Source organism: Oncorhynchus mykiss, chromosome 1 (genome assembly GCF_013265735.2).
Source record: "Oncorhynchus mykiss isolate Arlee chromosome 1, USDA_OmykA_1.1, whole genome shotgun sequence".
Classification (NCBI taxonomy): Eukaryota; Metazoa; Chordata; class Actinopteri; order Salmoniformes; family Salmonidae; genus Oncorhynchus; species Oncorhynchus mykiss.
Genome location: NC_048565.1, coordinates 91,311,795 through 91,329,095, shown reverse-complemented (window position 1 = coordinate 91,329,095; position 17,301 = coordinate 91,311,795). Strand labels below are relative to the sequence as shown.

The window sequence follows — 17,301 nt, the reverse complement described above, 5'->3', positions numbered from 1 at the left end:
GCAATTAGCACCCTTCTGGTTCTGCCCTTCTTCTCCCCAGATAATTTCCTGTAATACTGTGTTTATCATGTCATAGAATACTTCTGGTTCTGCCCTCGTTCTCCCGAGATGTGTGTTTAGAATGTTATTATTATTATTGCAGAGTGACGTTTGAAGGGGTCAGAGAGTGGAGCATCAACTTTAAAATAAAAGTTAAGACCTGACAGAGGCAGCATACTGGCTCTCTAGTCTACAAAACACACATTTTATTCTTGACAGGCAAACACCATCTCAGCTATCTTGCGTTGACACACACCAGTTGGGAACCGGACAGGCATGACTAATTCAACTCTCATCCTTACATTATTATGATCATTTCTCCTCAGGTGTGTGGTGTGGACGGGGGACGACAGAGTATTTTTCTTCAACCCAACGATACAGCTCTCTGTTTGGGATCAGCCGGTAGATCTGAAGGACCGTGGAGAGGATCTCAACAGGATTATAGAAGATCCTCCACATAAACGCAAAAAGGATTCTTTGTCCAGTAAGTTTGTGGTAATTCTTCCCCGTTGGCTTGTCTTCATCCCGCCGTTTAGTTGGGCCTCGTTAGGACTCTACTTCATGTTAAAGCGGGTATTTACCAGGCCGTGGCTTTAGATGGAACCGAGAAGCTCATTATTAGTCCGCTATTTTTCTAATGATGTTAATAAACATGTTTTTTAATGATCTGTTAATACGGAGGCCAATAAAATGGTCTGATATACTAGATCCTATATACAGTGTGTCAGTTCCATTGCCTGTCGATCACAGACCACCAGAGGATCATGATGTCTCTGTTCATTGAAGGAGATGATCAGGAATGGAACGTGGAACCTTTAGGATGTGAAACCATCTCATGGTTGCATTTTAAATGGCACCCTGTTCCCTATGGGCCCTGGTCCAATGGCATGCTATTCCCTATGGGCCTGGTCCAATGACACACTATTCCCTATGGGCCCTGGTCCAATGGCATGCTATTCCCTATGACCCCTGGTCCAATGACACACTATTCCCTATGGGCCCTGGTCCAATGGCATGCTATTCCCTATGGGCCCTGGTCCAATGGCACCCTATTCCCTATGGGCCTGGTCCAATTACACACTATTCCCTATGGGCCCTGGTCCAATGGCATGCTATTCCCTATGGGCCCTGGTCCAATGACACACTATTCCCTATGGGCCCTGGTCCAATGGCATGCTATTCCCTATGGGCCCTGGTCCAATGGCACCCTATTCCCTATGGGCCCTGGTCCAATGGCACCCTATTCCCTATGTGCCTGGTCCAATGGCATGCTATTCCCTATGGGCCCTGGTCCAATGGCATGCTATTCCCTATGACCCCTGGTCCAATGACACACTATTCCCTATGGGCCCTGGTCCAATGGCATGCTATTCCCTATGGGCCCTGGTCCAATGGCACCCTATTCCCTATGGGCCTGGTCCAATTACACACTATTCCCTATGGGCCCTGGTCCAATGGCATGCTATTCCCTATGGGCCCTGGTCCAATGACACACTATTCCCTATGGGCCCTGGTCCAATGGTATGCTATTCCCTATGGGCCCTGGTCCAATGGCACCCTATTCCCTATGGGCCCTGGTCCAATGGCACCCTATTCCCTATGTGCCTGGTCCAATGGCATGCTATTCCCTATGGGCCCTGGTCCAATGGCATGCTATTCCCTGTGGTCCTGGTCCAATGGCATGCTATTCCCTATGGGCCTGGTCCAATGGCATGCTATTCCCTATGGGCCCTGGTCCAATGGCATGCTATTCCCTATGGGCCCTGGTCCAATGACACACTATTCCCTATGGGCCCTGGTCCAATGGCACCCTATTCCCTATGGGCCCTGGTCCAATGGCACCCTATTCCATATGGGCCCTGGTCCAATGGCATGCTATTCCCTATGGGCCTGGTCCAATGGCATGCTATTCCCTATGGGCCTGGTCCAATGGCATGCTATTCCCTATGGGCCCTGGTCCAATGGCATGCTTTTCCCTATGGGCCCTTGTCCAATGGCACCCTGTTCCCTATGGGCCCTCGTCCAATGGCACCCTATTCTCAATGGGCCCTGGTCCAATGGCACCCTCCTCCCAATGGGCCTTCGTCCAATGGCACCCTATTCCCAATGGGCCCTCGTCCAATGGCACCCTATTCCCAATGGGCCCTCGTCCAATGGCACCCTATTCCCTTTGGGCCCTGGTACAATGGCACCCTATTACCCATGGTCCCTGGTCCAAAGGCACCCTATTACCTATGGTCCCCGGTCCAAAGAAGTGCACTATATAGGTATTAGGGTCCCATTTGGGATGCACCCCATCTCTTTTGTGTTCCACTAGAATAGATCATATGGAAGTCCTGTGTGTGGCTGGCTCTGTAAATATTGGATTACATTGGATCTTGTCAGCGATGATATCTCCCCGGACTAGATTTCCCAGAGGTCGGGTTGTCTTTATTGATTTAGCCTTATTGCAGTTACCAGCTGATTATGTATCGATGACCTTATACCCGAACCTCACTGTTCCAACAAAGCATGTCTGGCAAATTAACTTTGGTAAATATGTGGACAACCCCCGATGAACTGAACATTGACTTATGGCTGATAAGACGATGAGCAGTAATGCTACTCTAGTCTGATAGGTTCTCTCTCACAGTGGTTTTTAATGACCAATTATATGAAGACAGAGTCCATTGAAAAAGGATGTTTGTTACACTATGCGTCTGTTGGAGTCCACTCGAAAAAAAGGATGTGTGCTATGCTTCTGTCTGTGTGTCCGTTATCTCAGCAGAGGATGGTTCTAACTCTCCGTCTGCCGATGACGATGATGCTGATGATGAAGATGAACATTATTCAAAAACCAAGAGGAACAAGTGAGTGTCAAAGTTATTTCCCCCCCCCATCTTAACCATACTCATAGTTTAACATTACAATGATACTTCTCTACAGAATAATAATCTCATTTTGAAGTATTTTTTTGTAAAAAATAAATAAAAAATAAACAATACTGTACTGTACAAATACCACTGTACAGTTCAGTAGCCTAGTTTTGACCAAAGCCTTTTGGGCCCTGGTCAAGAGGAGATCACTATCTAGGGAATAGAGTTTCCTTTTTGAGATGCATCCTAGGACTGATTGTTTGTCTCTGTCCTCCTCAGACTGGAGGAACCTGCGGATGGTAATGAGGACCTGAGAGAGAGGGCAGGCTCAGAGACATGTGACTCTCCCCCTCATCGGACTGTTCTACCCTTAGGGCTCCGCATCACACACTTCAGGGACATGCTCCTTGAAAGAGGGGTAAAGGCATATTGAACGGAATACAAAAATCAAATGCACTTTAGGCTGCGTTTAGACAGGCAGCCCAATTCTGATATTTATTTTCCACTAAATTGGTCTTTTGACCAATCACGTCAGATGTTTTTCAGACGTGATCTGATTGGTCAAAAGATCAATTGGTAAAAAAAAAAAAGCAAGATTTGGGGCTGCATTTCTAAATGAAGCCACAGGGGTCGGACCTTGATTCTAACAGTTTTCCATGAGTAAGGAATTTAAACCATACTTTTCAAAGTGGCAATATGGGGACTCAAAATCCCTGTAGTGCAACTAATCATCAAGGGACACAGGGACCAGCAACTGCAAATGCAGCAAAAAACACGAAATGATGGAAAGACCTACGTCATGTAACAGGTTGGATGAATGATGGAAAGACCTACATCATGTCACAGGTTGGATGAATGATGGAAAGACCTACATCATGTAACAGATTGGATGAATGATGGAAAGACCTACATCATGTAACAGGTTGGATGAATGATGGAAAGACCTACATCATGTAACAGGTTGGATGAATGATGGAAAGACCTACATCATGTCACAGGTTGGATGAATGATGGAAAGACCTACATCATGTAACAGGTTGGATGAATGATGGAAAGACCTACATCATGTAACAGGTTGGATGAATGATGGAAAGACCTACATCATGTAACAGGTTGAATGAATGATGGAAAGACCTACATCATGTAACAGGTTGGATGAATGATGGAAAGACCTACATCATTTAACAGGTTGGATGAATGATGGAAAGACCTACATCATGTAACAGGTTGGATGAATGATGGAAAGACCTACATCATGTAACAGGTTGGATGAATGATGGAAATACCTACATCATGTAACAGGTTGGATGAATGATGGAAAGACCTACATCATGTAACAGGTTGGGTGAATGATGGAAAGACCTACATCATGTCACAGGTTGGATGAATGATGGAAAGACCTACATCATGTAACAGGTTGGATGAATGATGGAAAGACCTACATCATTTAACAGGTTGGGTGAATGATGGAAAGACCTACATCATGTAACAGGTTGGATGAATGATGGAAAGACCTACATCATGTCACAGGTTGGATGAATGATGGAAAGACCTACATCATGTAACAGGTTGGATGAATGATGGAAAGACCTACATCATGTAACAGGTTGGATGAATGATGGAAAGACCTACATCATGTCACAGGTTGGATGAATGATGGAAAGACCTACATCATGTAACAGGTTGGATGAATGATGGTAAGACCTACATCATGTCACAGGTTGGATGAATGATGGAAAGACCTACATCATGTCACAGGTTGGATGTACTGAATGTTTTCTTAAATATGTTTTCTCGTCTCTTCAGGTTTCAGCGTTTTCCACATGGGAGAAAGAACTGCACAAGATCGTGTTTGATCCACGGTATCTTCTGCTAAACTCTGCAGAGGAGAGGAAACAGGTGAACTCTGCTCGTTGTCCTCCTTTAATTGGTGATGATTATTTATTGGTTGGTCATAATTGGTTAATTGGTCATGATTATTTATTGGTTGGTCATGATTGGTTAATTGGTCATGATTATTTATTGGTTGGTCATAATTGGTTAATTGGTCATGATTATTTATTGGTTGGTCATAATTGGTTAATTGTTCATGATTGATTTATTGGTTGGTCATGATTGGTTAATTGGTCATTATTATTTATTGGTTGGTCATTATTGGTTAATTGGTCATGATTGATATATCGGTTGGTCATAATTGGTTAATTGGTCATGATTATTTATTGGTGGGTCATAATTGGTTAATTGGTCATGATTGATTTATCGGTTGGTCATAATTGGTTAATTGGTCATGATTATTTATTGGTTGGTCATAATTGGTTAATTGGTCATGATTATTTATCGGTTGGTCATAATTGGTTAATTGGTCATGATTATTTATCGGTTGGTCATAATTGGTTAATTGGTCATGATTATTTATTGGTTGGTCATAATTGGTTAATTGGTCATGATTGATTCATCGGTTGGTCATGATTGGTTAATTGGTCATGATTGGTTTATTTTTTTCATCATTAGTTAATCATTTGCTATGATTAAATAATTACTAATGATTGATTAATTGGTCATGATTGACAGATTGTGAATGAGGTTGACTCAGAAATTACCAATCCAAATTAACCTTTAAAGTACAAGACAGCATGGACATTAGGGGTGTACATCGAAGTAAGACAATACGAACAACTAACAGGCAATTGTAATGATACGATTATGATCCAAGTATTTTTTGTAATTATCCATGACCCCCCCCCCCCCAAAAAAAAAATGTGGGATGGTTGTGTGCATCCTTCAATCAAGTGCAAGGTGCTATGTGGTCTAAATAAGTCAATTGGCTAGTTTGCTTGTCTGTAAAGAGAAGGAGGGTGGAATGTACGTTGATCACGTCATTCTGATTGGATAGGGGGAAGCTGTGTTTCTCTGTCTACTGCTTCGCTTCATAATTTCAGCCAATCACTTCTCTTCCTCCCATGTTTGGGTCTGATTGTTTTAGATTGCTGCTGCCTCCTGTTTGTCTGCTACTGTGATAAATCACAATGGCGAGGACATTTGCTAGCTAGCAAGCTATCAATGTGCATAATATATAGCAAGCTATCAATGTGCATAATATATAGCAAGCCATCAATGTGCATAATATATAGCAAGCTATCAATGTGCATAATATATAGCAAGCTATCAATGTGCATAATATCTAACAAGCTATCAATTTGCATAATATATAGCAAGCTATCAATGTGCATAATATATAGCAAGCTATCAATGTGCATAATATATAGCAAGCTATCAATGTGCATAATATATAGCAAGCTATCAATGTGCATAATATCTAACAAGCTATCAATGTGCATAATATACAGCAAGCTATCAATGTGCATAATATCTAACAAGCTATCAATGTGCATAATATATAGCAAGCTATCAATGTGCATAATATATAGCAAGCTATCAATGTGCATAATATATAGCAAGCTATCAATGTGCATAATATCTAACAAGCTATCAATGTGCATAATATACGGCAAGCTATCAATGTGCATAATATTTAACAAGCTATCAATGTGCATAATATATAGCAAGCTATCAATGTGCATAATATATAGCAAGCTATCAATGTGCATAATATATAGCAAGCTATCAATGTGCATAATATCTAATAAGCTATCAATGTGCATAATATACAGCAAGCTATCAATGTGCATAATATCTAACAAGCTATCAATGTGCATAATATATAGCAAGCTATCAATGTGCATAATATCTAACAAGATATCAATGTGCATAATATCTAACAAGCTATCACTGTGCATAATATCTAACAAGCTATCAATGTGCATAATATCTAACAAGCTATCAATGTGCATAATATCTAACAAGCTATCAATGTGCATAATATCTAACAAGCTATCAATGTGCATAATATCTAACAAGCTATCAATGAGCATAATATCTAACAAGCTATCAATGTGCATAATATCTAACAAGCTATCAATGAGCATAATATCTAACCAAGGGTAGCGAAAAAAAGATGACCCGCCGATGTTCATCCTAACTGAGTGACAGCAAACGTTTATGTTGGCCATCTGCAAGTTGAGGACACAGACACATACCGCTCTGCACGCTGCTCCTAATCTGCAGTTGTTTGGTCTCTAAACATGCAGGGAGATAGGTGTTCTGATAACATCTACTTAGGCAAATCCGATCTGACTTTCAAGTGTTAATTTATGGATAGGATTAGGAATACGAGTACGGTCAGTTTAGCACACCCCTAATGGATTTGCTCCCATTATATCATTACTGTCATTTGTGTCCTGTCCTTGGTGAAAGCATTATGTTAGTAAACTCAACAAAAAATCTTTGGGATGAATTGTTGAGGTTTTTTGTCATGTTGCATTTTACCTTCATTTAACTAGGCAAGTCAGTTAAGAACACATTCGTATCTACAATGACGGCCTAGGAACAGTGGGTTTGTTCATGGGCAGAATGACAAATTTTTAGCTTGTCAATTTGGGGATTTTATCTTGCAACCTTTTGGTTACTAGTCCAACGCTCTAACCACTAGGCTACCTGACGCATTGCCTTATGTACATAGACATGGAACACTGGTCACTTTATTAATGTTTACATACTGTTTTACCCATTTCATATGTATATACTGTATTCTAGTCAAGGCCATCCTATTCAACTATTGCTCTGAAGTATTCTTCAGATATACTGCATGTTATATCCACATACTGTCCCTAATGTCTATACATCCCATTACATATACTGCACATATACTGTACTCCAGACTCTGACATTGCTTGTACAAATATTTATATATTTCTTAATTACATTATTTTACTTTTATATGTCTGTGTATTGTTGTGAATTATTAGATATTACTGCAATGTTGGAGCTAGAAACACAAGCATTTCGCTGCACCCGCAATAACATCTGAAAAACATGTGTATGTGACCAATAACATCTGAAAAACATGTGTATGTGACCAATAACATCTGAAAAACATGTGTATGTGACCAATAACATCTGAAAAACATGTGTATGTGACCAATAACATCTGAAAAACATGTGTATGTGACCAATAACATCTGAAAAACATGTGTATGTGACCAATAACATCTGAAAAACATGTGTATGTGACCAATAACATCTGAAAAACATGTGTATGTGATCAATAACATCTGAAAAACATGTGTATGTGACCAATAACATCTGAAAAACATGTGTATGTGACCAATAACATCTGAAAAACATGTGTATGTGATCAATAACATCTGAAAAACATGTGTATGTGACCAATAACATCTGAAAAACATGTGTATGTGACCAATAACATCTGAAAAACATGTGTATGTGACCAATACGATTTGATTTGATTTGATCCTGTCAGTGAACGGGAGAGGAGTTAAGTCGACAGTAAAGAGGATTAGGAAACAGCCGTCGTCTTTGTCTTGAAAATGATCTTCAAAGTCATTTTTCTTGTGCCAATCATGACTGCGTTCCTCATCTCCAGGTGTTTGAGCAGTTTGTCAAAGTGAGGATGAAGGAAGAACACAAGGAGAAACAGAGCAAACTGCTGCAAGCAAAAGACCAGTATAGAAAACTTCTAGAGGAGTCGAAAATCACATCCAGGTAAAACCTGAAGCTAACTGTGTAATAGATTTTGCAAGTACAGTAGGGGACTTAACTATTCAACTAAGCTTCATAATAGCTTCATACTAAATAGCTTCATACTAAATAGCTTCATACTAAATAGCTTCATACTAAATAGCTTCATACTAAATAGCTTCATACTAAAAGTTTGGACTCAAACTACTCGTTGGTTTTTCTTTATTTGTACTATTTTCTACATTGTGGAATAATAGTGAAGACATCACAACTATGAAATAACACATGTGGAATCATGTACATTGTAGTAACCAAATGAAAATATATTTTATATTTTAAATTCTTCATAGGAGACACCCTTTGACTTGATGACAGCTTTGCACACTCTTGGCATTCTCTCAACCAGCTTCACCTGGAGTTATTTTCCAACCTTCTTGAAGGAGTTTCCACATATGCTGAGCACTTGTTGACTGCTTTTCATCCACTCTGCGATCCAACTCATCCCAAACCATCTCAATTGGGTTTGGGTTGGGTGATGGTGAAGGCCAGGTCACCTGATGCAGCACTCCATCACTCTCCTTGGTCAAATAGCCCTTACATAGACTGGAGGTGTGTTGGGTCAGTGTCCTGTTGTAAAACAAAGGATTGTCCCACTAAGCTCAAACCAGATGGGATGGCGTATCGCTGCAGAATGCTGTGGTAGCCATGCTGGTTAAGTGTGCCTTGGATTCTAAATAAATCACTGAGAGTGTCACCAGCAAAGCACCCCCACACCATCACACCTCCTCTTCCATGCTTTATGGTGGGATCCACACATGCGGCGATCATCCGTTCACCTACTCTGCGTCTCACAAAGACAAGGTGAACAGATTTCCACCGGTCTAATGTCCATTGCCAAGAGTGTGCAAAGCTGTTATCAAGGCAAAGGGTGACTATGTTGAAGAATCTCAAATCTAAAATATATTTAGATTTGTTTAACACTTTTTTGGTTACTACATGATTCCATATGTGTTATTTCGTAGTTTTGATGCAGAAAATAGTTTAAAAAATAAAGGAAATCCCTTTAATTAGTAGTTGTGTCCAAACTTTTGACTGGTCCTGTTTATAATCCAATATTAACTTGTAACAACTTCATATCCCAACACTAGTTAAATCGAACCTGTATAGATGAGCAATGCATTACGAATGCCTTTTACATCAAGCTCAACAAATCAAATAACAACGTTAAATTCACAACATTGATCAAGTTAGTCTAAGAAGAGTAAAATATTAGGTGTCGACTTCGGATAAGAGGAAAAGGGATTTTTTTTCTTCCTCAAGACTATATCATTTAAAACTGAAATAAGCTGATGGATCAGAGGATTGCTTGTTGTCAGCATGTTGTGGCTTGTCATTTCCCCCTTTAATCAACCACAGTGATGATAACAAAGAGTGTTCTGTCTTCATGACCTTACGTCTTCTACACCTGACTACCTCTCTCTTTAGGTGATGACTACTGTAACCCCGCGGACAGAGTTCTCTGTATTCTATGGCTTCATTTAACTTGTCATAAATCTTGCTTATTCCTTTTCATAACTGTTGTTAATAACTGATTATATTATATAAAAAAATAAAAATACAATTTTAGAGCTTCTCTAAAATGTTAACTACAGTTATGCATGTTTGCGTGTCTCAAAACCACAATTGTCTAACAATTTTAAAAAATCATAAAACCGAGTAGCTCTAGTCTTTACCAAATTTAAACCTGTGAAGACCCTCCCTCCCTCCCTCCCTCCCTCCCTGATCTCTTCTTTTCTCTATTTCCAGGTCAACTTTCAAAGACTTTTCTGTTAAGTACGGCCGTGACCAGCGCTTCAAGCAAGTGCTGAAGAAGAAAGACCAAGAGCACTTCTTCAACCAATTCATCAATGGGTTAAAGAAGAGAGATAAAGAGAACCGCATGAGGCTGAGGAAGATGAGATGAGGAGGTATGAGGCTGAGGAAGATGAGATGAGGAGGTATGAGGCTGAGGAAGATGAGATGAGGAGGTATGAGGCTGAGGAAGATGAGTTGAGGAAGATGAGTTGAGGAGGTATGAGGCTGAGGAGGATGAGAAGAGGAGGTATGTGGCTGAGGAAGATGAGATGAGGAAGTATGAGGATGAGGAAGATGAGATGAGGAGGTATGTGGCTGAGGAAGATGAGATGAGGAAGTATGAGGCTGAGGAAGATGAGATGAGGAAGTATGAGGCTGAGGAAGATGAGATGAGGAGGTATGAGGCTGAGGAAGATGAGATGATGAGGTATGAGGCTGAGGAAGATGAGATGAGGAAGTATGAGGCTGAGGAAGATGAGTTGAGGAAGATGAGATGAGGAGGTATGAGGCTGAGGAGGATGAGAAGAGGAGGTATGTGGCTGAGGAAGATGAGATGAGGAAGTATGAGGCTGAGGAAGATGAGATGAGGAAGTATGAGGCTGAGGAAGATGAGATGAGGAGGTATGAGGCTGAGGAAGATGAGTTGAGGAGGTATGATGAGGCATCAGGATGTGAAATAGGCCTCTCAGAATACAGAATACCATGAATGGATAGATAGAGCTGTCTGATAAATGAGACGGCAGTTTCATGGGGAACACAAATGAACAGGTATCAGGATCCCTGTGGAATCAGTCTAAAAGGGGAGAAAGCAGCCGACAGTCATTTGCCTTGCAAACTCCAACTCTTCTCCAGATTTACAGTCAGCTGGGTCAGAGATGGCTTGGCTCCACATGCTAAGCAGGTAATCCAGATAACTCTCAGAAATGAAATACTGTTTCATATTGAAGCTACTGTATATATTGAAATTCAACATTTCTCATGTTTTGAGTCACAGTGACAAACATGAATTGAGCATCATTTCTGTATTTATTTTGTGTTTTCACATGACCTGTATGTAGATATCAATGTGTGTACACAATCACACAGTCCAATGCACAATTATAAAAGACATAATGTACATATACAGAAAACAATCCTGCAAAGCAATTGGTATTTTCTAACTATTTCAAACAAGGTTCTCCACAGCATCTGTGAGAATCAATGGATGGTAATTGTGTATTGATGGATTTTGTAAATGTCCCCCCCCCCAAAAAAAAAATATGTTATGTTTATTATGATGTGGGTTCTTCTTATGATGTAAAAGGATAAGTTATTGTTGCTTATTTGTCATTTAAACCGTGGTTAATGTGAAAGTCATACGTAGTGCATTCTCTGTAACAGTTCGAAGACGTTGTGCAAAGATTCTAAAGGACTGTTCATTTGGTTCTGAACATTGGGATTTTACAGATAATACAGTTTACTGTACAAAACAGTGTCTTTAAAATGTGTGTTATATGTTGTTTTTCTCATTTATTTATTTTAATTTAAACATGCAATGTTTGTGGGATTGTGAGTTTGATTAATTAAAACCTTCTAAAATGGACCTTTTCGGTCAGGTGGGTTCTTCTCAATGATACAATAGCTTTCATAATTAGATGGAGAACAAGATCTTTTGGGGTCCTCCCATAGCATCTTCATAACCACAATATGCATGGATGGGCACAGTAGAATGGAGTTTGAAGATTGACAATGCATATCACACATAATCTAAGGATGGACCCTAGAAGTGTATCTCTAGCCCTGTTTATACCTGGTGCTAACATTTATTTTATTTATTTATTTTACCTTTATTTAACCAGGCAAGTCAGTTAAGAACAAATTCTTATTTTCAATGACGGCCTGGGAACAGTGGGTTAACTGCCTGTTCAGGGGCAGAACGACAGATTTGTACCTTGTCAGCTCGGGGGTTTGAACTCACAACCTTCCGGTTACTAGTTCAACGCTCTAACCACTAGGCTACCCTGCCGCCCCATGTGGTTGTCATTATCCCATCGGGATGATCCAATCACTGATCCGATCAAGATTTATCACGTCTATGCTTGCCATTAAAATGCATATTTTATGGTCAAAAGTAGTGTGTTTGAGTGTGTATAGTGAATAGTGTGCCATTTTGGGACGCAGCCAGACGTTGGTTATCCTAACGGTGCTGTGAATTAAGGAATACCATTAGTGCCGTTATCACTGAGCAAAACAATAATGAAATCTCTATCTCTGTAAAGAGGCCAGGACCTTATTTTATCTCTCGCTGAAAAAAGAGTTGACATCTATCTATAGTTAACATCTAGCTACATCTATCTATAGAGTACATCTATCTATAGAGTACATCTATCTATAGAGTAGTTTACATCTATCTATAGTTTACATCTATATATAGAGTAGTTTACATCTATCTATAGTTTACATCTATCTATAGAGTAGTTTACTCTTCAATTCAAACCACAGCTTTTCAATGGGGTTTAAATCCAGAGATTGAGATTGCCATTTCAAAATGTTGATTTTGTGGTGAATTAACCATTTCTTTGTGGAATTTGATTTGCTTGGGGTTATCGTCTTCCTGGAAGATCCACTTGGGGGCCAAGTTTTAGCCTCCTAGCAGTGGCAATGAGGTTTTTGGCTACAATATCCTGGTTCTGGGTTAAGTTCATGATGCTGTTGACCTAAGCAAGGGCCGCAAGACCAGTGGAAGTAAAACAGCCCCAAAACATCAAAGACCCTCCACAATATTTTACAGTAGGTATGGAGTTATTTTCTGTTTATCATAGTCTTCTTTCAACGCCAAACCCACCACTGGGGTGCGTGGCCAAAGAGCTCTATTTTCCAGTGGTGTAAAGTGCTTAAGTAAAAAATACTTGAAAGTACTACAAGTTTTTTGGGGGGGTATCTGTACTTTACTCTTTATATTTTTGACAACTTTTACTTCACTACATTCCAAAATAAAATTATTTTTTACTCCATACAATTTCCCTGACACCCAAAAGTACTTGTTACATTTTGAATGCTTAGCAGGACAGCGAAATAACCTAATTCATACACTTGAGTGTGTTCCGCAAGTGAAGAGAACATCTCTGGTCATCCCTACTGCCTCTGATCTGGAGGACTCACTAAACACAGAACGTCCCTGGTCATCCCTACTCCCTCTGATCTGGTGGACTCACTAAACAGACAACATCCCTGGTCATCCCTACTGCCTCTGATCTGGTGGACTCACTAAACAGAGAACATCCCTGGTCGTCCCTACTCCCTCTGATCTGGTGGACTCACTAAACAGAGAACATCCCTGGTCATCCCTACTGCCCCTGATCTGGCAGACTCACTAAACAGAGAACATCCCTGGTCGTCCCTACTGCCCCTGATCTGGTGGACTCACTAAACACATGCTTGGTTTGTAAATGATGTCAGTGTTGGAGCCCCCTGGCTATCCATATATAAATAAAAACAAGACAATTATGCCGTCTGGTTTACTTTATATGAAGAATTTGAAATTATTTATACTTTTACTTTTGATACCTAAGTATATTTTTAGACTTGTACTCAAGTAGTATTTTATTGGGTGACTCACTTTTACTTAAGTAAATTTTCTATTCAGGTATCTTTAGTTTTACTCAAGTATGACAATTGGGTACTTTTTCCACCACTGCTATTTTCATTTATTTATTTTATTTTATTGAACTAGGCAAGTCAGTTAAGAACAAATTCCTATTTACAATGACGGCCTACCATGAAAATATAGGACAAAACGACACAACATGACAACAACATCGTAGCAACACAACATGGTAGCAGCACAAAACAGGGTACAAACTGCAGCCAGCGACTGGAACGAGCTGCAACAAACACTCAAACTGGACTGTTCTCTAACTCTCTTCATTCAAAAACTCAATCATGGACACTCACTGACAGTTGTGGCTGCTTTGTGTGATGTATTGTTGTCTCTACCTTCTTGCCCTTTTTTGTTGTCTGTGACCAATAATGTTTGTGACCAATTCACCCACATTTTGAACACAAGTTTACAACTTCTGTCGTCACGGAGTTTGTGAAAAGATTTTAATCAAAAGATCACCTAAGAAATGATCATTTTGAAAAAACAATATGACATGTCCCCGTCCCCAAACCGTAACTAGTCTAAACTGCTCAACGTCTCTTTGACCCATCAACTTGAAACTGATTGGCTTTACAGGACACCAAAAATAAGGTCTAACACAACACGTGTTGATATTGCCAAAAACATGGAAACAGGAAGCAATTCAATTGTGAACCTAAACACTGTTTGCATTTATGCTAAGACCTCTCAACATAGGTTGACAAAAAGTGATAAGAAATGCAATATATGCAGAAAACCCAAGATGTTATTATGAGTCGTCACTGTCTGGGGAAGTGGCAAAGTCATTAACCCTGCCCATTTCAATGATTTTTCTTCTTAAAATCTCATTTTAAACCGAATCCTAAATCTTACTTTAACCACACTGCTAACCTTATGCCTAACCCAAACCTTAAATTGAAGACCAAAACGCTCATTTTTATTTTAGAAAATGTTAACGATATAGCTCATTTTGAATTTGCCGCTCACCCATCTTGTGGCATCCTTAATTATGGAGCCAAACTTCGAACTGAATGGCTCACAGGCCACTATAATAAGCACCTACATTTAAAATCTCAGTCCTGCCACTCTTTTGATGTAGAGCTGCTAGGGTATTAAAAGTCCTTGTTCACAATTTTGTTTTTCAAATCGGTTTTGGGAATACTGACTGTCCAAACAGCAATTTACAAGTGAACAAATCAGATTTGAACGTAGTCATTTACTGACATGGCTACGCTAGTTGTCATGGTAATGGCGAGTGTGTGTGCAGTAGGGGTGTAACGGACCATAGTTGATCCGTACAGATCACCCCCCTTACGGTTCGGCAGGCATGTTTAACCGTCATAGTGTCAAATACAGTTTCACTGACACTGTTACCTTTTTAAAGGACCTGTCGTTGCAACACCAATATAATCTCAGCCAGATGTGGGCAAGCCACAATTAAGTCACGAAGATAATGGTGGCGCACGGCCAAGGGAAGTTAATCATATCTATAGAGTACATCTATCTATAGTTTACATATATCTATAGAGTACATCTATCTACAGTTTACATATATCTATAGTTTACATCTATCTATAAAATGCCCTGCATGCATTTATTGTGTCAGTCTGTCTGAACACAATATTCAGGACATGCATTAAGGATGAGGCAACACATAAAGGGACTGACAATGACATGCTACCACTAGGGATATGAGTCTGGCTGGGTTGCATGGTCGGTGCTTGGAACATATTCTTTAACCTGATCAATGAGAGAGAGAGGGAGAGAGAGAGAGAGGGAGAGCGAGAGAAAGAGAGAGAGAGAGAGAGAAGGGGAGAGAGAGAGAGAGAGAGAGAGAGCGAGAGAAAGAGAGAGAGAGAGAGAAAGACAGAGAGAGAGAGAGAGAGAGAGAGATAGAGAGAGAGAGAGAGAGAGGGGGGGAGAGAGAGAGAGAGAGAGAGAGAGAGAGAGAAAGAAAGAGAGAGAGAGAGTGAGAGAGAGAGACAGGGGGAGAGAGAGAAGAGGAGAGAGAGAGAGAACTAGAGAGAGAGGGGGAGGGGGAGAGAGAGAGAGCTAGAGAGAGATGGGAGAGAGAGTGAGAGAGAGCGAGAGGGGGAGAGAGAGAGGGGGAGAGAGAGAGAGGGAGAGAGAGAGACAGAGAGAGAGAGGAGAGATAGAGAGAGAGGAGAGAGGGAGAGAGAGAGGAGAGAGGGAGAGAGAGAGGAGAGAGGGAGAGGGAGAGGGGGAGGGGAGAAGGTGTTGATGAGATTTAAACAGGGGAGTTGGAGCGTAGGCTCTACTTCAAAGCCCCAAAATACGACTTCATAGGAATTAATAAATATAGAAATGGGGTGAAGAGAAGGAGGGAAATATATCTGGGGGAAGATATCACTCACTGGAGAAATATATCACTCAATATATCACTCACTGGGGAAATATATCACTCACTGGGGGAAATATATCACTCACTGGGGGAAATATATCACTCACTGGGGGAAATATATCACTCACTGGGGAAATATATCACTCAATATATCACTCACTGGGGAAATATATCACTCAATATATCACTCACTGGGTAATATATCACTCAATATTTCACTCACTGGGTGAAATATATCACTCACTGGGTGAAATATATCACTCACTGGGGAAAGGTATCACTCACTGGGGGAAATATATCACTCACTAGGGGAAAGATATCACTCACTGGGGGAAAGATATCACAGGTGGAAAGGTTATCCATCACTGGGTGAAAGCTATCACTCACTGGGGGAAATATGTCACTCACTGGGGGAAGGATATCACTCACTGGGGGAAAGATATCACTCACTGGGGGAAATATGTCACTCACTGGGGGAAAGATATCACTCACTGGTGGAAATATGTCACTCACTGGGGGAAAGATATCACTCACTGGTGGAAATATGTCACTCACTGGGGGAACGATATAACTCACTGGGGGAAATATTTCACATACTGGGGGAAAGATATCACTCACTGAGGGAAATATGTCACTCACTGGGGGAAAGATATAATTTACTGGGGGAAAGATATCACTTACTGGGGAAGATAAAATGATCACATCCCAAATGCCACCCGATTCCCTTTGTCGTGCCCCATAGGGCTCTGGTCAAAAGTGCACTATATAGGGAATAGATTGGTATTTGGGACACAACAAATAACTTCAATTCAGATTGTTACCCTCGTTTTGCCACTTACAATAATGATACATTGTCAGAGGTATTAATCATATGTTATTGCTGTATACAGTAGTTAGAATGTAATGTATGACAGTAGTCTATGTGACCTGCATTAACAACACAATTTACTGACCGTTATAAGCCCAGAGAGAGA

General features: G+C 40.4%; 1 protein-coding gene across 4 annotated transcripts in view; it reads left to right on the top strand.

The window, feature by feature from the left end:
- The window catches only part of LOC118966091 (transcription elongation regulator 1-like protein), a 213,280-nt gene extending 201,352 nt beyond the window's left edge, over positions 1-11,928 (top strand). For 3 of the 4 annotated variants that reach the window (XM_036988689.1, XM_036988676.1, XM_036988681.1), the window contains 6 exons: positions 366-523; positions 2,804-2,888; positions 3,174-3,312; positions 4,701-4,793; positions 8,398-8,516; positions 10,299-11,928. In XM_036988689.1, the coding sequence (XP_036844584.1) occupies positions 366-523; positions 2,804-2,888; positions 3,174-3,312; positions 4,701-4,793; positions 8,398-8,516; positions 10,299-10,455 (751 nt within the window). In that variant the 3' untranslated portion in view covers positions 10,456-11,928. The remainder of the gene's footprint in view (positions 1-365; positions 524-2,803; positions 2,889-3,173; positions 3,313-4,700; positions 4,794-8,397; positions 8,517-10,298) is intronic. The other variant, XM_036988692.1, reaches the window with a different exon arrangement.
- Positions 11,929-17,301: the final 5,373 nt, after the last annotated feature.